The 21,915-nt window shown below is 39.6% G+C and overlaps 1 protein-coding gene across 1 annotated transcript; it reads right to left on the bottom strand.

The window, feature by feature from the left end:
• Positions 1-542: 542 nt before the first annotated feature.
• LOC110050886 (uncharacterized) lies at positions 543-21,904 on the bottom strand. Its single transcript, XM_089277098.1, has 4 exons — positions 21,782-21,904; positions 12,028-12,712; positions 8,097-8,648; positions 543-5,907 (listed from the first exon to the last, which is right to left on the bottom strand). Exons 2-4 carry the CDS (start codon positions 12,656-12,658, stop codon positions 2,924-2,926), a joined length of 4,167 nt encoding a protein of 1,388 aa, XP_089133224.1. The 5' UTR covers positions 12,659-12,712; positions 21,782-21,904; the 3' UTR covers positions 543-2,923.
• Between the last annotated feature and the right edge of the window lie 11 nt (positions 21,905-21,915).

The raw sequence follows: 21,915 nt of genomic DNA, 5'->3' as shown, positions 1-21,915 counted from the left end.
GCCGCTTTGTAAATATGATGCTCCGATTACGTTTCGAGTGTTCATTATAATCGTCATTAAATATTAACTCTCACAGGGGGGTGGCAGGGGGAGCGGAGATTCTCAAGTTTCATAACAGCCCCGACGATAGTTGATTAATAGTTAACGACTTCTTTTTTTTGTTTTAGATACAAACGTATCTTTTGCAAAAGGATACATTCTTATGTATTTTTCCTCCTAGGCTTCGGTCCTTATCAAAGTCTGGTCAACGTTACTTTACAATTCTGCAATTACTCCCAAACAGTTTTCATCGAAGCATTTCTGGATACTACTCTTCAGCTTCTCAGATTTCTCTTTTAATTCCTGTAGTCTTATTAACGATTAATTGCTTGACGGTCAGTTGGTTTTGAGGGTTCCTCTTCTTAACCTCCTTCTGGAATTGCTGCTTGCAATGAGATAGCTGACACTTTCATATGGGCGCCTACTAACTATCCACATTACTGATTTTGTCTGGGGGGTAGGCCACTAAGTTTTTCTGTGCCACTCAAGGGGTGAGCCGTCCATTCTTTTTTTTTTTTTTTACAATAATTCTGGGGTGGGCCACGGAAAAACGGTATTTTAAACAATAACTTTTCATAGACCAACCCCCTCGCTCTCCACCCCTGTTTGCAGTTTAAATTACTTCTTCTCGATTTTAAACCTTTTTAAACTGATGAGGCTCGACGGACTGCAACAGATATGTCCCCAGTCTTTCACCGCCTCTTGCTCTCTCAAAATTTTCCTCACAATTCCTCTAAGAGTTTACCCATTTACGGTAAAAATCAAACTAGAATGTTTTTTAAGATAAAAATACTCTCAATTCAAAACCCTGTTACAGTTTGGCGCTTACAAATAAGAAATAAATATAGACGAAGTTTGAAAATCAGGCCCCGTTCCGTACTACGGGCTTGCGCTCTACAGAGATCCCTGTAAAATTTCATGTTAAATTGGCTCATTTCATGTCAAATTGGTTTCAATTCGCAAAACTGAGGAAAAGTCGGCCATTTTACTCGCGACTGTGCCGCTCCTTCCTCCCGTGTTCAGAAAACCCATTAAAAGAGAAAGCCCATTGAAAAACAAAATGCTTAAGAAAAACAAACTGCCTGTTCAGACTAAGTCATTTACCGATAAATAGAGGAAAGTATTGCGAGGAATCGGTCACTGTTTCTCTGGTATGTAACTGAATTCCTGGAATATTTAACGTCCACCAAGTTAACATTGTTACCGATAAAATATTGTAGAATGCACCGAATTTCAGCCGTTCCTTTGAGTCGCACACTCCCGAGGGATCCACACATCTTGGTAACCATGCAATTGGGCTTTCCCCTTTCCACAGAATTGTCTGTATAACTTAAAGACTTAGTTTGTATGAAAAACTAAAATGTAGAACACTACAAGCTTTGACTTTTATTAGGGTCTGGTCAAAGGTCTGACTTCTTATGGGTCGAACTGAATTACAGTTTAGCTTGATGCCGCTGATCCCAATTACACTGCAGTATAGTTTGACAGAAGAACGTGCCGTGCCTCCCCAGTGAATTAACCGAACTTCATTGAGATATACATCAAACTAGCCGTGATAAACAATTTATCCACCGCGTTCAGTTCTACCTTTTATTATATCTCTCAGTTAGTGCGCGCTGGGATTAGTCATTTTAACGGGCCGTATTCTACTGTACGGTCCGCTAAAATTTAAAGCTGTTTTTGTCGCCAAAGTGTTTCGTGATTTATCGCTACGTGTTCTTAACACTTTTTAGCAAGGTACAGTTTATTGTTTTTTTTACTTCTGAAATTGTGTATTAATATCTGCTAACGACTTTTAAGAGTCACTTAACAACGATTTCAAATTGACTCGCTTTGCTTTCGAGGTGCGACAGAAATTTGAAGTGTCGATGGGGAAAAAAATCTCGGTCCGTAACTTACAGTACGGCCCTCGAACTTGGTTTGGTTCTTGCCTTACAATAGGCAAACGTTTTCACACACCTGTTTTCAGTCCCGCAAGATTTTGCGTATTTGGATTAATCACACCCACACGGATATCACGCAGGTTTTCCTTCATGCAGCAGTTAAAGGCTGCTTTCCATGTGATCGATCACTACAAAAAAAGTAGGGTGAACCTCACTAAACGGATTTCCACAGATCGCTACGATCATCGAAATAAAACTGAAGTCTGTCTCGCTGCAGAGTGGTTTTCCATATCGCTGAACCTCTTTGGCAGTGATCGTAAAGTTTATACGAAAACCAGCCTTCAAGGGCTATTTTCTAAAATGCTACCAGGAGAAAGAAAACAACAACAAAGAAAAAAAAAAAAGCCAGAAACTTTGCAATTTTTTTACTTTCATGTTCGAACATAAAGTACACGTTTTTACACTGTTTACAAAAGTACTGTTCATCTTGGAACTATGAGGCACGTATTTCTCAACTAAGCTCGACTAAACATTTCATTATCACTTTTTTTCCTGATTTACGCGATACATTTTCAGGCGAATTAGCTTTAAGCACCTTTTTTATCTTATCTATAGAGGGTATCAAATAATTTGTTAATTCAATTCAATATAAAATTCTCCGCTACAATACTGTGAGAGTCCAAAAATTAAACAACAAAAATCGTGACTTCCTAATTGATAGAAAGCCATTTACGCGCTACCAAAAAAAGATTCACTTATTTCACTGAATGTCCGATTTAGGTAACAATTAAAAATTGTCGAGAATTACATTCTGAAAGTAGGTTACGGTGTTTACACGAGTAGCTCGAGAAACAATGGTATCGCCTGTTATTGTCAGATGTTGCTCTATGACCTCAAGTAGTGTCAGTTTGCACGTGGTACAGGGACGAGAAGTTTAAGTCACGTGACACTGAAGACAATCAGTCCTGCCAGAATTCACTGAGTAAATGAACCTAATATAATTAATACGAAAGACGAACCTGAGGCAGTGCTTGTTGCACAACAGATCGTACCTCGTCCCGGGAACCCAGTGGATTCCATGTTAGGTTCAGGTCCTTCAGATTAGAAATGGATCTTAAGCTCTCCAGCAGACAATGTAAGTCACGTTCATCCATATTTAAGCTCCAAAGAACTAACCTTGTCAAGTTTGGAAAGAACTGAACGCGCTTGGTGAGTGGAGCAAGGCTACCCCTTGCGTTGAAATTCTTAAGATCAAGCCATTGTAAAGCTGGGAATGTTCCGTTCATTCCTCCAAACAGCGCCTCCATTTCCTCCTCTTGCAAAATGCTTCCATCCGCCCCAGTTAACTCGAGTGTTTCTAAAGACGACATTTCAGGAAGTGACCGACCGAGGGGCGCGGCTGCTGCTGGGGTCAGGCTTATATTATGCAGACTCAGTTTCTTAAGAGTTTTGCGTGAGATACTAGAAACAAGTTTGTTTACTGCTGCAGCACAGCAGTCACGTAACCGAAGGTAAAGAGCGGTGATGTTGATAAATCGTGGTAACACACCAGCTAGTTTTTCTGCTTCCACTGATGTCAATGAGCACTGTGACAGTAGACTACCAATGTTCACACAGCACGTGCAGGGATTTGGTACTTGTTCCAGCAGTTCACACATACCGTCTCTGCATTTACGAAATTCAATGGTTTTCAAATGTTTACAGTTTCTGACAACTGCACCAAGGTCTTTCAATGTCTGCGCGTTCACAATTCCATTACAGTAAAGAGATCTTAAGAATTTCAAACATGACTGTTTTGAACACGAACTTTCGGAGCAAGATGGGGTAGAAATGGTAATAGTCTCAGTAAACAGTCTCGCATGGTCATCACAGCGCAGCCATAACCCTGTTACGTAAAACTGAGCTTTCCCATTATGGACACGAACGACACAATCAAAACGACACTTCGCGCATCCTACAGTCTTAAACTGCGTTAAAAAATCTTCAATCAAGAGAGCAGCAGAGTTCTCGGTTATTCTCAGTAGGTCATTTGAGCAATCGAAAAACTCCAGAACCTCACATAGCCTTGACATCCATTCCCTGTAACCATTACGACGTAATCTGTAAAAAGGAGCATCGTGTAAAAATAAAGCTTTACAGGAAGAATCTTCATTTACAATTCTCATCTTTGGTATATGTTCAGAAAATGGTCTCGCAAGGGAAATCAGGATGATCCCAGCTTTGCAATCTAACCAATATCTCGCCAGTGCACCTTTTGATTGAACTTCTTTGAAAGAATCGTCAACCAAGTCACTGAACCTCTCATGCCTGTCAGTGACGTCACACAGTGGCTCGTCTGTCTCGCTTCCTACATCTGGTATTGTCTTTGATAAATCCAGTGTTGGATCAGAGATCCTGACTGATGCTAAGTGCTGAAAAACGTTCCCTGCTCCATCGTCAGACAAACCGCAAACGAACTGGAAAACATTTTCCCACGCTTTACAATTCTCCAAGGTACGTGTGTGCTGTTCAATTCCACCGAGATTTCCTTCAGGGACACATCTGTAAGAGATGAACCACGCTGCCAAAAATTCTTGAATGCTCTTGTGGATAAAGGATACCATCCCTGCTGGTCGAAGATTTTCTGCGTACTCGGTAACTTGAAGTAGGCCAATAATCTGACTCCCATCACAACGAACGGCAGCGGACAATTGATCATACTCGAACACATGATCGTCCTTCAAAAGACATTCCAACGCCACCTTTCCGATTTCAGCAAGAACATCTTCGAAATCGTGTACTTTGCCAAAGTGAGTAGGCGAATCTTTCCCTTGATTGTAATCCAAAACGTACTGGACGATCGCCAAATACAATTTTGTTTTGCTTTCAGGAAAGCTCTTCGACTTGCCCTTTTTCCACAGGGTGCAAAAGAAGAGAAGAAGAAGCGGAACTTTCGCTAAGTCTTCCAGGTATTGCCAATCAAGATGACGACTCAGCTCTCTTGCTTCTGCTTCGCCACCAAGCATTCTCCTCATAAAGGCCTTTATGTCCTCTTCACAAAACCCGGTGATCTCAGCATGCATGTCTTTAAACGTTCGTAGCTCGTCAGCTTTGGAAATTCGAGTCGTTATCAGGACACAACAGTTTCTCAGTTTCTTTCCTCTGAATATCTCGTAGATTTCAGAGTTGCTTCCGCAGCGATATTCGTCGTAGCCATCAAACACCAGCAGTACTTTGTCTTGGTTTTTGGTGATGTAACGTAAGATGCCCTCGGTCAAGGCTGTCTCTTCCTCCGAAAAAATGGAGGACTGACTTATGACGTCTTGGAAGCTCTGGCATTTGGACACTTCCTTGAGATTAACAACAAGAACGAGCTGGAACTTTTTTAAGGCATCTTTCTGACTTTCACTCATGTCCTCACTGATGTACTTCTCATCACTTGACGTATCTTCACACTCGTCACTAGACGTATCTTCACACTCGTCAAATGACGTGTCGTCGTACTCGTCACTTGATGTGTCTTCATTCTCATCACTTGATGTGTCTTCATACTCGTCACTTGATGTGTCTTCGCCACCATCTTCACTTGACGAGGCTTCGTCATCTTGTTCTGTTTCTCTCTTGTCTTCATCATCTTGGAAACTCTTCATTGCATCTTTCCGTTCGTGTCCCGTTATCTCGTGATCAAGTTCAGCCCAGTCCACAGCCAGTTTCTTGACGAAAGTGCTCTTCCCAATACCCGTCTGCCCTTGCACGAGTATCCTCTTTGGTACAACACCGTTCTTGCTTGGAGTGAACACGTCAGTATAATGTTTCAGTTCAGAACGTGATGGCCCAGCTGGGGTTTGTTCCTCTTTCAGCCAGGACAGTCGAGTGTAGATCTGGTGAATGTCCACGGGGGATTTTTTAGACCAGGCAGAGGTGGGCACTGTGGCGGTCCTTTTGTAATGCTCTGCCAGTTTACTTCGACAGTGTTTAACATCGAAAGTTTCGACTGCAGCAGCATCTGATTGGAGAAAATATAAACAAACAATTATGACCTCGACGCACGTGACGGCAGCAGTTAAGTTACACTGCAGTAAACGGTATCCTTCATGTACAGGTATAAGCCGTTTGGATTGAAAACGAAACAAAGCCAAAATTGTCGGTTTAGAGTAGGCTTTTTAACTACGCGTAAATGGCACGCAGAAAAATAGCCAGCTTTAAACGTTTGTAAGCTATTTGAAAGCTTTGGCAACTTTATCTTTTTCGTATTGGAATAAAAACGTTCTCTGGTTAAAAATATATTAAAAACATAAGCTTTCGGCTATCAGTCTATAGCCTTTAACGAATGAAAAATGTGGCGCGCAAGCGAAAATATATACGAATGGGGTGCGAAAAATTGAGAATAAAAACAAGCGTGAAAAAAGCTAGAAGATAAAAATGTAAATGAGGCCTGATTGCAATAAAATCGAGTATTGCCTAGGCAACGGTTTTGAGTTGTTTTCCGCGTCGACGGTTTTTGCTGTGTGCCAAGATTCTAGTGTTTTTCGAACGCGGTAATTGCCTTTGTCAATGACACAAGCATTGTCGAAATCAATGGAGTGATTGTTTTGCCACGCATGGTTGGCAACATTAGAGCCATTTGAATAGTTCTTCAAGTTTCGTTGATGTTCCTTTTTTCGGGTTTGGAAGCATCTTCCGGTTTCTCCTATGTAATTCCAAGGGCAGTCTGGAATTTTGTAAACAACATTACATTGAAAATCTGAGGGTTGTCTGAACTTTGGTGACGGGAATTCTTGTTGAAGGGTTTTAAGTGGTTTGTTGACAACTCGGATATCATTTTTGCGGAGTAATCTTGTGACTGAGGGGCTCGGTTAGGCCGCTGATGTAAGGGAGACATGCAAAACCCTGGTACATATTAGATGGATCAGCCCATTTGAAGAACATAGAAACCAGTTCTTCTGGTGGAGGAACTGTAGATGGGGTTGGCTTCTTATTGAGAATGTTAGAAATAACAGCCGGTGGGTAACCATTAGCTTCTAACGCGATTGTTTTTCCTTCAAAGCTGCTAGGGAGGTTGGATGCCCGGAACAAGAGGGTCGAGGCCGTGCTGATTTTGTGTTCTTTTGCATGATGGGAAGAGAAATCCAAATAACGGTCAGTATGGGTTGGCTTCCGAAATATATCAATAAAGGCAACTCCATTTCTTCTGGAAACCAACCAGAGAACGTTTTTATTCCAATATGTCTTATCCTGGTTACAGTTCTATTTTTACTTTTATCGTTTTCGATTATTTTTAGATGCGGACCGCATTCAGACTTCTATGGACAAACATCTTCTATCCACGACTGACAACTGAGAGGCAATGGTAACCAGGCCCCGGTCACACTGACGTGCCAGTGGAAGTACAGTAAGGGAGGTTAGGCCTGTTTATACGTCGCACAATCGTCGAATTTAATTCGGACGAATTTAATTCAAGGACCTGCTAGTAACTAAATTCGAGGACAAAACACCACTTTTTGTAGCTGTCAAAGTATCTTGTAGAAACGATCTCGAAGAAATAATAAAACACAAGGCTGTCTGCTGCGCTGTCAAATGGTATCTTTAAGGGGTCAAACAGAGCTCGAGACCCGCCTGGGTGGGTCTTTTTTAGGGATTTGTTTCAAATTTTCCGACGAGCACGATCGACCATTTCACATAGGAGTACCCCCACCCGGGCTCAATTTGGACCAAAGTATTTATTTTACAGCTTCAAGTATTGACATCGTCGAACGCATCAGTTATTACTAAGATCTTTAACTTAAATATACTCTCGCACATTTAAAGTATAAATAGCACCATCTAACCATTAATTTTTCAGACTTGAAAATAAAGTACGCCTGACTTTGAAATGTCGTTTACCTGCCCTCATTCGTTCATTAAAATAGTGGGGAAAAAATCGACGAAGAAATTAAATGCAAGACGGCCACTCTATTATTATTTAATTTTCCTTCAGTTATTTTTCTTGGACTTTCTTTTTATTTCATTTTTTGACTTTTATTTCTTGTCTGCCTCGAGGATGATCAATAGACCTTTCAATTTTTATTACTCCTGATATGATGTATAAGAAATTTCTAGTATGAAGAAAAATCTAAAAACGTTATTCAGAGAACAGTACAGTTATATGTATCACAAAAACTACATCATATTTGGTTTTCTGTCTCTTTTACTAACCTGGTTTGACATCTTCCATTCTCTCACTCTTAATTTCATGCGACAGCTGCTCTACTTTGTCATCTGTTTTGGTGAGACTATCCTGCAGTTGTGCCATATCTTGCCCCAGTTCTTCTACTTTGACGTTTGCTGCAGCAAGACCTTGTTCTGCTCCCTCGACTCTTTTTCCTTGTACTTTGACTTCGATATTTGTTTCAGCAAGACCTTGTTCCGCTCCCTCAACTCTTTTTCCTTGAAGTTCGACTTTGATATTTGTTTCAACAAGACCTTGTTCTGCTCCCTCGACTCTTTGCTCCACTCCCTCAACTCGTTGTTCCACTCCTTCAACTCTTCTCAATAATTCTTCACTCAGCATTTTCTTCATGGACACTAGCCTCTCCAAGATTTTGTCAATCTCTTCTCTTCTAGTCTCCTCTTCCTTTTCAAGCTTCGTTTCCACTCCATCTAGTCGTGCATCATGCCCTGCCAAGTCTGCAATGATTCCTTTTACTTCTCTTTGGACCAAGGATAGTAGATCTTTGTCCACAGCATGTCCCATACACAGCTGGCAACCTAAGAAAAGATTCATCAGTACTTTACTGATGACATATGCAAGTCACTAGGACAGGTCACCTAAGGACGTTCGCGTCCAAAATGTTCCCAACGACAGATTTTTTTAAATCTTGCCATGAAGTAAGGTAAAGATCAAATGGGGAGTTACCTTGCTCGTTTTTTAGATAAGGCACTTTTAAGACCTTTTGTTATTTTAAGATGATGTAAATTTACAGCTATCGGTCAGAAACAAGCTACTATTCTAATGAAATTTAGATCAGGTAAATATACTCAATTCAACCGAACTAAGTACAGTCAAACCCCTATCAAGCGGCCCTCTTCTAAGCGGTCACCCTCTATCAAACGGACACTTATCAAATTCCCAAAAAGTAGTCCCATTATTTACTGTAAATTTGACCTCTATTAAGCGGTCACCTCTGTTAAGCGGACGCGGTCACCATTTAGAATTCCCAACTGGCGAATTTGATCGTATTTCACCTCTATTAAGAGGTCACGTAGTCAATTACAATGCGATATTTCAGGATATTTTGACATGATGATACGCGAACCATGTCCAGTTTCTTCCAACCGCTCATCAAACACAACATGATATACTGTTGTGTGAAATGTGAAGGTGAATTAATCAACATGACACGGGCGTGGGACAAAGGAAAATTCTGAGTCCCCGAGAGGAATCGAACCCATGACCGGGCGGGTGTTCGGGAGGTCATAGGTTCGATTCCTCTCGGGGACTCAGAATTTTCCTCTGTCCCACGCTCCTGTCATGTTGATTAATTCACCTTGACATTTCATTACCGAGCTTAAAAATTCACCATCTTTATTAACTTATCACTACTCACGATGACTTCGATAGTGTCGATCCTAGCAGTATGCAGGGCACCTGTCATATATGAACTCAGTTTAATGGCCTTGCTCTCCATGAGTTCTCGTAGCTCAGTGGATAGTGCGCCCGCCCGGTGCTCGGGAGGTCATGGGTTCGATTCCTCTCAGGGACTCAGAATTTTCCTTTGTCCCACGCTCGTGTCATGTTGATTAATTCACCTTCACATTTCATTACCGAGCTTACAAATTCTTGTTGTAAACCGAGAGTCAGACAATATACTGTATACATGCTACTGTTCCATTTTTACCATATTTTATACTACATTTTGGGAAACCTCTATTAAGCGGTCAACCTCTATTAAGCGGTCAGTTGGCTCATTCCCGACGGTGACCGCTTAATACAGGTTTGACTGTAAATTAAGTAAACTTTTGCAGCTGATGTCCTTCTTAGAGGTAGAATAGGTACAGAAAAAGAGTAAATATTAGTCTTGTCCATCCACGTTCGAAGAAAACGTCAGTCACACGAGAGCAGAAAAAGCGAAATATTTGTAACTTTTTTACAGACAGATTTTTCCTGTTTTTTTTTTCTTTTGAGGAATGAGGCAATGTCTCCTGTCAGGTCTTAGAGAAAATGGTACAGAGAAGGAGCCACCTCTTTGGGCAGCTCTTAGAGTAGGTGGTGTAGGGGTGAATCAAGTTCCTCTACCTTCATTTACAGCAGATGGTGGAAGGATAGAGATATCTAGTGGATGGGATGGACAAAGCTCCCTCAGCGGCTCTTAGATTAGAAGGTGGAGGGATGGAACAAGCTCGTCTACTTGCAGCTCTTAGAGTAGGTGGTTCAAAACTCACAAAGGGATGGACTCTTACAAGTAAGTGGTGGGGGAAAGTGGAAGCTCTCTTGGCAGTAATAGGGTACATGGTGGGGGATGTAAAAAAGCAGGTTCTCTGGGTAGCTCTTAGAGTAAGTGGTGGAGGATTGGAATTAGCTCCCCCAGAACTTCTTGTAGTAGGTTATGGAGGGATGGAGGATGCTCTCCTGCCAGCTACTAGGGTAGTAGGTGGTGAATGGATGGAGCAAGATTGATCTCTTGCCAGTTCTTGGACTAGGGGTGGTTGATTCTCAGAGGTGTCAAGAGAGTTTGCGCACAGGCTTGTCCTTTTTTTTCAAGAATGTGACAACTGTTGAGGATGAAGAGTGGTAGGGAGCCTGTAAGTTGTTTTGAAGGAGCAGCTTAAAATCAGAAATCTCCCTCAATGCTGGAACCACACTTGTATCAAAGTTTCTTGTCTTTCCACTAAAAATAATTATTATCACTTCTTTGCAACTTGCAGGGAAAAGTGGCTGAGTTTTCTACAATGTGCACCACAGAGTTTGAAGTTTTATGGCATCTCTGTATCTTCCGTGTATTCCTCTTTTCGCTGATGGATAATTACTTGGATTCCTCAGAAACAACGGAAAAGCATAAACAATATCTAGCCTAATGCAGATCAATTATGTAAAGATCTGTTATTCCAACGGATGGAACGAAGTGACTTGGAACGAAGTGACTTGGAACGAAGTGACCATGGAACGAAGTGACTGTAAACAGTGTGGATCAGTCATGAATGATGTTACAGTCACTGCCAATACATTCACATATCAATAACAGATCTTTACATAATTGATCTGCATTATACAGTCACTTCGTTCCATGGTCACTTCGTTCCATCCATTGGTCACTTCGTTCCATCAAATAGTCACTTCGTTCCAAAGGTAAACTAAGCTACTACCCTCAAGAAGTTTTGTCCGCGGGTAACTGAGTAATACAATTCTTTTGATCGCTGTCAGATGCGATGCGAAGATTAAACCCCTTTCACTACTTTTATAAGTGAACTAGAAGTTTGTATCGAATCGATTCAAGATGTATATTGAGTCGACTTTGCATGTGCATAAAACGATGTCGAGATATAACAAAACGACATGGAAACGACAAAAGGACCGGATACCAGACAGTCCAAGGACTCTATCCGCTTAAGGTGTTTAGTAGCTTTGTAAGATTAGAAGATTACTTGTTTAGTTTGTAAAAAAGATTAGCAGTTTACTTGCTTAGTTTCCCCTTGGAACGAAGTGACTATTCTTTGGAACGAAGTGACTCTTTGATGGAACTAAGTGACCAACGGATGGAACGAAGTGACTTGGAACGAAGTGACCATGGAACGAAGTGACCGGATACCATCCACACAATAATTTCGCTTTAGTGTATCTGTAGTCTCTCGTCGTAACTGTTGTTAATTATTATTTGTAATATAGTTAGTTTATTAGTTGTCTTTAGTCATCGTTGTCAATTCTAGTCTCTTAAGTTCTCTTGTTACCTTCAGTTGTATTTAGTTGTACCTAGTTGTATATTAATAACTCGTCCAAACATGACTCGCCTAGATTAGCTCAGCTATCCGCGGGCATGTTACAATTGTAATTTTAATTTGATAACAAATAAAATGTATGTATATGTATGTATGTATGTCGAGCTAGTTAAATCAGAATAAAGACAAACCAGAATCTATCTTTCATGAGTACCTTTTGATTGCCAATCAGAAAGCTGATCTACAGTGGTCTTCTCCACACCACCAGTCAGTCCCAGACTTCTCACCAATGTTGCCAGCTGGGAGAAACAATCACTGAAGAAGACTTCAGTCCAGTCAGTAACATTACAGTGGCCCCATGTGTTCCTGACATTTTCCCTGACATCATCAGCTGAACTCTGAATAGACAACCCTGGATTTGGAGAGTGGAAAATTGGTGCTGGGTTGTTAACTCCCAGCAGACGAAGGATTGCACTCATGTCCAGTGACTCGTCAAAGCCTGAAAACTTAGCAAGATGATCTGGCAGGAACAGCTTGGCCAAGTCCACTGAACTGTTGATGTTGTAGTTGTACTTGTGTAGGTCTTTCTTTTTCATGCCATACAACTGACGATTATTGTTGATGTTCTGGAATTTCAAGTGTTCAAAGCATGGATCAGTACTGACCTGATGGTAAGTCAGTGCCTTTAGGGTACAAGGTGTGGCCAGACCACTGCAGTAGTTGTCCAGGTTTGTATAATGAGTGTCCATTCCTTGTTTGATGAAATCCCTCAATACTGGGGCTGCTACTTTGTTCATGGCAATCCCAACTACAAGCCATCTCTTCTCCTCATCAGAGACCATCATCTTGACTTACCAATTAATTTTACTCTAAATAACCTCCACAATGTCTTCACAGATCTGGAAAACAATAAAAATGAAATAGTCCATTTTGAGTCAAATACATGTAATGAAACTCCCTATCGTCACTTGAGATTACAAAGAAAAATATTTCATCCCACTGTAAATCAATGGTACTAGACAATCAGTAAGGCATAATTATGTACTTTGATGCATTTAAGTTAAAAAAAAAAAAACAATGTCCAAATCTTTCAATCACCAGATGCTAAGAGCTATATCTGTAATCTGTTCTTTGCAATCTTGTGTACACAAGGTGAAATATTATGAAACTACATGCGTATCTTAACTAGAGGACTAATTTATTTATTGATATATTTATATGCAAACAGTTATTGACATTATTTTATAATCCATCAAATATTTTCACTCGGTTGGTCTAAACACGTCACGTAACTGAATATGACCCAGCTAAAACTGGCAAATACATGTATCCAAGTGATATTCTCCAATTTTCAAAACTATGCTTGTCGCAAAATATATTAATTTTGAAGGATATATAATAAACACAAATGCCCCAAAAGCCTCCATTTTGGCATGAAAATATAAAGGGATATTTGTCCTTGGACATTATCTGTTCCTCGACGCTCAGAGTTTTCCTCAAGCCATGCTCACAGAAAACTGTTTGATTCTCAGAACAGATAATGTCCACAGACGAATATCGGTGCATATTTTTGCACCAAACAGACGCCATTGTTTATTTATCACTGCTGCTTACACTGAAGGTGCAAGAGGCTGAACTCATATGTTATAAGATTGAGGTGTTTGATTTGAACAGGAAAGGGTCCATCACAGCACCCCCATCCCTATCCCCCACCCCCCACCTTTCCTTGCCTGTTTGGGCATCCCTGGATTTGCAAAATGGTCTTGATCAAAGGACATGAAAAACCAATAAAAACTGTTCAATAAAAGTAGAGCATGGAGTTCCTGTTGTCATGGTTTGATTTGATCTATCTGCCAGTTACCAACACAAGCCAGGAGTGAGTTTTGTGAAAGATAAACCACTATCACTGTTATACATGTGGAGACTAGTTATATTTGCTATCTTCACTCCTGTGTGTGAATTACGTACAGTACTTGTATTGTACATATTATGTAACATATACATCGTATAACCCTAATTCCTGTGAATTACTCAGCATCGTTATAATGTAAATCTAATCAATTGCTACTGTTTTCTGATGTTTTTTTTTTTACGTGTTTTGTGTCACTAGCTGTCTTAAGGTTCTCTTTCAGCTTAGTCTTCTCTAAACCAAAAATACTGCAAGGTATGACATGTTTTGTCTTTGAAAGAATAAACAGAAAAGAAAATTTTTTTCAAAGCTTGAATGAACTTCACAGTCAAAAATATATTTCTAGAAAATAAACAAATGAACCACATAACTCTTACAAGAAACCAACCATCTTCTAAACCAGGTCACTTAAAACAATTTTTAATTATAAAGAATTTTACTGGCCTGTATGGAAAACATATATATTAATAATGGTAGAAACATCAAATCATTGAAATCATGTTTTACCACCTGGATTTCAAAGATTAAAGACCTTCCACCCCCGACCAGATTTCAATTAATTCATGGAAGCTACAAATTTACTTTTGAGCTAATGAAAAGATGTGAGCAGATCATAAAAAGTTTGTAACTTTAAATTGAAAATAAACATAAACTCAATTACATTTAATCGTTGAATCATTTGTATTGAATACAGTTTACATGTAAGCCTTAAGCTCAATATTTTTTTTCTTATCCATGACAATGCCATGGATCTGCAAAAGCTTGGATTTTAAAAGATTTTGACATCAATTTCACAGTTATTTCAGGCCTCATTTGAACTTGTCAGTTTTGTCAATAACATAATTATATATTCACGTTTCCATAAAATACATAATTATTAATAAAACAATAAATCATCTAGAAATGTTGTGTTCAATTGCAGTTGTTGCGTTCATTTAAATTAAATTTTAAAATAATTAATACAAAAAATCTCAATACATGTAGTGTCAGCTTTTGGATTGACAACTGTGAACTTGTCCACCTTATTTCTTCCAATGCCTAATTCAACTGGACAAAAACTTTGCGGTGAGTAGCATGTGTTGGCTTAACGGATTTTGCATTTCAGCATAAATGCATTTCACACACGGCACTGAAACAAACATCATGGTGAGATTTTGCTGACAGGACTTTAACTAGATCTGCAATGCATTGTGGCTTACAGGTTCTTGCAATTACCATAATAAAAATAAGCTCTGTGCATTTTTCCAGGCTTGCATATATATATTAAAAAAACAAAAAAAAAAAACAATTATTTGTTCAGCCACCAATGTTCAGTTTTGCCAAACAAAAGCAAAATGATCACACATGATCATAATTTTATTTTCCTTACTGGCAAATTCCTAGCAACAGAGGCTACACTAATAATAAGTGAAGTGGGGCCCCAGTCAAACCAGCATTGCTGAACTGGGCATCCCTGACTAAATATCGTCAAAAAATAAATAAATACAATAACCACAGTTGTGGTGTTTGCTTGAGATCAGTCCATTCAAGAAAGATAGTGAAAAACTGTGACAGATGTCTTGAAAATATGATCAAGCCCAAGGTCACAGTTTTTCACCATATGGTCACTGACCTTAAGCTGGCAAATAATGTTTTTATTTTTCTTTGCTGCGGTAAATTGGTTTTAATTACAAATGGCCTTGTTTACGCAACTTTGTCATTGAATCGGCTTCTGCACCAGATCCACTAACGATTTGTAAAAACTCTTTGCAATGAGTGAGTAACTCAGATACTAGACAAAAAAAGATGTGTCAAAGAACAGATTTATTTCAAACTACTTTACATTGGTTGCATTTATTTCACCAGTTAAGTTCTCCAAAATTGTTTTTCTGCTGTGAAATTTCATGCAAAGAGAAGTTTTACTACAAAAACAATTATTTCTATCAGTCGTTGCTATTAAAATCACTTGAAATCAGACTTTTCTACCGTAAATTGAATAGCGGAGAGTGAGAAAATTCGTTAAGTCTATTCCACAGAAATTCTCTTAAATACAGCAATGATCAGAGAGGTAAACTTAACTGCAATTGACTCATTTTTTATTTAAAATTTCACGGTGAGAGAAACACAGGCTTACAAACTATTACAGCTGCCAAGCTACAAAGAACTAAACAAACTCTCCCAACTTCAAAACACTCAATTGAATTCACTTCCAGTGACTTTCCTTGCCATTTAGTGAGTAAGGATAAACTTGCATTAATTAATCGTCGATGGAAGTGTAAAAAAGGCAAAACATTGACAATTGTAGCCAAATTTAGGAGCGGTCCATAACTTGGGGTTTGGATGAGAACATCTGGACTGCTAGAGGGAGTGCAATTAGCCAATCAGATTCAAGGATTTAGGATTCCAGACCACTAGGAAGCTGGAGAAAAATAAAAAGTAATATTTGGGTTTCTGTGATCTTTCCATGCACTTGGCTATTTTGTTGAGATCACGGTCAGGCTCCAATGACCGTTTGGAAAGTGACATCGTACACCGAGAGTACAAAATGTAATGTCACATTTGACATTACATTACAAGTGAAGTTCATTTCTACAATTTAAAATAGCTTTATTCAAGCATATTTAGGACTACAGGGAATGTCCCATACCTAAACACATTCCTCTATCAGGTGATTCCAGAAAATATCCATACCATACCATGGGCAGCATCTTGGAATTCCAGCGGAGTCGGGCGGGGGGGGGTTTCTTGGACTGGAATTCTGAAGGCATGAGGGGGTTTGAACTCTGAATTTCCAGAGGGGGAAGACGTCGAAAGCTTCACTTGAAATTGCTGATCTGATAATTTTTCCAGTTTGTAACTCACCGCAGAAGCAGGATCAAGATCGATCAGGGAGGTGTTAGCGATCATGCGGAAAAGTGAGCGGATGGGTTGTGCAGCGAGCTCCCCATCGAAGAGGCTTTAAAGTTGATGAATTAGTCGACAGACTATTTTACAATAACTGTCTAATTCCTCATGCGTTGATTGGCTCATTTTTATCATCAATAAGAGTACAGACGGATTTCCCATCATTCATTCCCTGCATTTGACCATTTTGGAATCTTGTTATGTTAAAAAACAAATTGACCTCAGTTTTTTATGCGTCTGTCCTCTTATTGATGATAAATTTCATCCTAACATTGTCAAAGTTTACTGCGGTTCCACAGCCCCTTTGACAATGTTATGACACAATTTATCATCAATAAGAGGACAGACACATAAAAAAACTGATGTCAATTTGTCAAATAAAATATAAAACAAGTCTCTTTTGGATCTAAAATTATCGATTGACGATCTTGTTCCGTGAGCAAAACTCGCCCCAGTCTCTCGTTTCCAAATGGAGCGCCTGACAGATTTGTAGGCTGCATTACTAGTGGTCAGCAGTTACTCGATGAACGCAATTTTCAATATGGTTGGTTACGGCCAGCAAATTGTGAACTTTACTTTTTTCTTCCACTGGTAACAATAATTTATGATCTACTCTACTGAAAATATGAAACTAATGAACTGAAAACAAAAAGTTTTATTTAGTGGTAAGCAACTGATAAATAACACTTAAAATGGAAAGCTATGGTGTACTTTATTAAAATAATGTTAACAAACTTGAGTTGCTTGTTTGCTTGACCAAAACTTATGAGTAGATTCTTGGTGGGGGAAAGAGCAATTTGCCCATTTGCTGGAAGTTTTAGGCAGTCAAACAGGAATACCAAAGGGTCTGAAAAAGATTGGAAATTCCAATGGGGAGGAGGAGAGGTTAATAATTTTGGAATTTGGAGGGCATGGGGGGAGGTGGGGTAGAGCATTTTGGAATTTCCAAAGGCAAGGGGAGTTTAAAATGTTAATGCCGAGCGTGGTAGGGTATGGATATTTTCTGGAATCACCCATTGAATCAACAGTCACATATTGAGCTTGCACGGTCTGTGGATAAATAACAAACACTCTATATTTGAACACTACTTTAAAACTACCCTGGCTTGCATTTGAAATAGATGCCTGAATCCTGGCGGGATCCCACCAAGAATCCCTTCTCCTGCCAAGGTGGCAACTTTTCCTGGCGGGATCCATCCCAAGAAAAATTCCCAGCCCACATCTTGGCAAGAGTCCCACCAAGGAAACTGTCCTCTCCAGGATCCCGCAAAGAAAAACTCTCCTGCAGGATCCCAGTGAGAGTCCTGCTGGTAAGCAAAATCTCGGTAGTATTCCTAGCGAGAACTTAATTCTTGTTGAAAATTTGTGCATTCTTGTGGCTGACATACAAATCCTGTTAAGGGTGCACTAAACCCGTTCCTGAAATTAAAAAATTCACAGTTGACCTATTGCAAGCCATCTCTAGTTAAAGTTTCATTACTTAGAAAGACCCGAGCCTAAAATTTGGCAAGTCGAAAATGAGCTGTAAAGACGTACATGTAATCCCATCTATAGTCTGTAGTTTACCCTCAGTCTGTATTTTACTCCTTGTCTACAGTCTGTATAGTCCCCAGTTTACCCTCAGTCTGTATTTTACTCCTTGTCTACAGTCTGTATAGTCTAGTTCACCCTCAGTCTGCATTTTACTCCTTGTCTACAGTCTGTATAGTCTACAGTTAACCCTCAGTCTGTATTTTACTTCTTGTCTACAGTCTGTATAGTCTCCAGTTTACCCGCAGTCTGTATTTTACTCCTTGTCTACAATCTGTATAGTCTCCAGTTTACCCTCAGTCTGTATTTTACTCCTTGTCTACAGTCTGTATAGTGTGCAGTTTACCCTCAGTCTGTATTTTACCCCTTGTCTACAGTCTGTATAGTCTCCAGTTTATCCTCAGTCTGTATTTTACTCCTTGTCTACAGTCTGTATAGTCTCCAGTTTCCCTTCAATCTGTATTTTACTCCTTGTCTACAGTCTGTATACTCTCCATTTTACCCTCAGTCTATATTTTATGCCTTGTCCTCAGTCTGTATGGTCTGCAGTTTATTCTGAGTCTGCATTTTACCCCTTCTCTACAGTCTGTATATCCTCCAGTTAACCTTTAATCTGTATTTTACTCCTTGTCTACAGTCTGTATAGTCTCCAGTTTACCCTCAGTCTGTATTTTACTCCTTGTCTACAGTCTATATAGTCTCCAGTTTACCTTCAGTCTGCATTTTACTCCTTCTCTACAGTCTGTATAGTCTGCAGTTTACCCTCACTCTGCATTTTACTCCTTGTCTACAGTCTGTATAGTCTGTAGTTTACCCTCAGTCTGTATTTTACTCCTCGTCTACAGTCTGTATACTCTGTAGTTTACCCTCAGTCTGTATTTTACTCCTTGTCTACAGTCTGTATAGTCTGCAGTTTACCCTCACTCTGTATTTCACTCCTTGTCTACAGTCTGTATACTCTGTAGTTTACCCTCAGTCTGTATTTTACTCCTTCTCTACAGTCTGTATAGTCTGCAGTTTACCCTCACTCTGCATTTTACTCCTTGTCTACAGTCTGTATAGTCTGTAGTTTACCCTCAGTCTGCATTTTACTCTTTGTCTACAGTCTGTATAGCCTGTAGTTTACCCTCAGTCTGTATTTTACTCCTTGTCTACAGTCTGTATAGTCTCCAGTTTACCCTCAGTCTGTATTTTACTCCTTGTCTACAGTCTGTATTGTCTCCAGTTTACCCTCAGTCTGTATTTTACTCCTTGTCTGCAGTGTGTATAGTCTGTAGTTTACCTTTACAGAGCTTTTACTGAAACTGGGCCACTCAGAGAAAGAAAACCAATGAGATGGCAGGACTGAAACAACAGATTCCAACATTTTTAAATCCAGCCAATCAAATGTCCGCACGCGGTGACCTCATGGTTAGTGCGCTCGTCTCTGGATCGAGCGGTCCAGGTATAGTCTGCAGTTTACCCTCAGTCTGTACTTTGCCCCTTGTCTACAGTCTCTATATATAGTCTCCAGTTTACCCTCAGTCTGTATTTCACTCCTTGTCTACAATCTGTATAGTCTCCAGTTTACCCTCAGTCTGTATTTTACTCCTTGTCTACAGTCTGTATTGTCTCCAGTTTACCCTCAGTCTGTATTTTACTCCTTGTCTGCAGTGTGTATAGTCTGTAGTTTACCTTTACAGAGCTTTTACTGAAACTGGGCCACTCAGAGAAAGAAAACCAATGAGATGGCAGGACTGAAACAACAGATTCCAACATTTTTAAATCCAGCCAATCAAATGTCCGCAAGCGGTGACCTCATGGTTAGTGCGCTCGTCTCCGGATCGAGCGGTCCAGGTTCGAGTCCTGGCCGGTCACATTGTGTTGTGTTCTTGGGCAAGACACTTTACTCTCACAGTGCCTCTCTCCACCCAGGTGTATAAATGGGTCCTGGCAAACTTAATGCTGGGGGTAACCCTGCGATGGACTAGCATCCCATCCAGGTGAGAGTAGAAATACTCCTAGTCGCTTCATGCTACAGAAACCGGGATAAGCTCCAGCCTGATGGGCCTCTTGGCTCGCATGCAGACTTTACCTAATCAAATGTCCAGTTCAAAACAATGAAATTTCATTTTGTTCATTGTGATGCTTATGCTACCATTGTCAAACTCAAGCCGTTAGCACTTTCACATTAGAAAATATTGTGTTAGTTTACTTAAGATTTTACACTGACAAGCAAGATAAACTCATTAGATTGACCGTTTTCCAATGTGAACGTACGGTCACAAAAAATATCACTTTTACAGTTGTTGTTTAAAATCGTAGAATAATAGATTTTGACATGTTTGACAGAATAAATTCCACTCCAGTTGTCTGAGCATGTTTCTATTTTTACACAGCTTTTGGGTATTTACCATGCAGTTCTTGGAAAAACCATCGCATTCACTGCCTCAGCAGCTGTACATTTTGGAAATTGAGCTCCCTTTCAGGGTTATCAGTGTATTGAAATAACATGTTCATGTTAAATTTAAACGAATTTTTTTCTGTGTTGTACTATCAAAGCCTCAGTGTGTAAAATCCCTCACTCGACACGCAAAAACAAACGACGATAGTGCCAAGCCTCCCCTGGATGGAATCAAAGATATTTCGAACAAAGAATTCAGGTTGCAAGTCCATTTTTGTATCAAGTTAACTTTTCATTTCTCCTGCTTTAAGTTTGCTTTCAGCTCCTCTCAGTTACATCGAAAATAATCCCTTTCCAATTCATACAATTTTCAAACCTGTACAGATGTGAAACTACTCAGAGACCATTTGAAGGGTTTCTTTTAAACAGCCATGACAATATTGAAACTCAACACCACACACTCTGGTGGCGATATATATTTACAAGTGACACTCCCAAGCAGCTTTTCTTTCCATGTATTTTCTAAACCAACCAACCCATAGAAAGTGGAACAGCATATAATTCTCCTTAAATCCGCAAGCACGGAAAACTACTGGTTAACAATTTATTAATTGCATAAGTATCACAACGAATAAGTTGAGATTTCATTGTTTTGTTCTGGGACATTTGATTTGCTGAATTTGAAAATGGGACATTTGATTGGCTGGATTTGAAAATGTTGGAATCTATTGTTTCAGTTCTGCCATCTGATTGGTTTTCATTGTCTCAGTTTTCATTGTTTCAGTTAACGCACTGTAAGTGTGCATTTTATCTTATTTCTACAGTCTGTATAGTCTGTAGTTTACCCTCAGTCTGCATTTTACCCCTTGTCTGCAGTCTGTATAGTCTATACTTTCCCTCAGTCTTCATTTTACCCTCTGTTTACAGTCGAGTCTGTATAATGCTTAGTTTTTCTCAGTCTTAACAATGAATTTCTCGTGACAATGTAAGCTGATGAAGTCTTATTTAGATCAGCGTTAACAATTAACGGATCAACGATTAATTCTGCAATAAAATAACGAAAGACTTCGACGGGTTTGATCCAAAAGAAATTGGAAACCCCAAAATATTTTTGGCTGCCCAAGAGACAGTCGACGAAGGAAAAATTAAAGGGCAAGCAATTTCACTTCATTGCGGAAGTGAAATCTGTCAGCCTAACTAGCCATTTAGTTTGGAAGAAAGCGTTCATCTAAGTTAAATTATGTCTTAACTATTCACACAAACCTTGCAGCTTTACATCTGCATCAAACAAGTGACTGTAGTGAATATTTTATCCATCTGTCGCCAACATTCCAACAATAAGAGGCACTGCCTTCTTCACAGTAAGACATTTCTGATCGCCCGTCCCAGAATGCATC

This window comes from Orbicella faveolata, unplaced genomic scaffold (assembly GCF_042242905.1).
Source record: "Orbicella faveolata isolate gen_17 unplaced genomic scaffold, um_ofav_v1 contig_46, whole genome shotgun sequence".
NCBI lineage: Eukaryota > Metazoa > Cnidaria > Anthozoa > Scleractinia > Merulinidae > Orbicella > Orbicella faveolata.
Note: the sequence above shows the minus strand (reverse complement) of the source record. Positions and strands in the feature narration are given on the sequence as shown.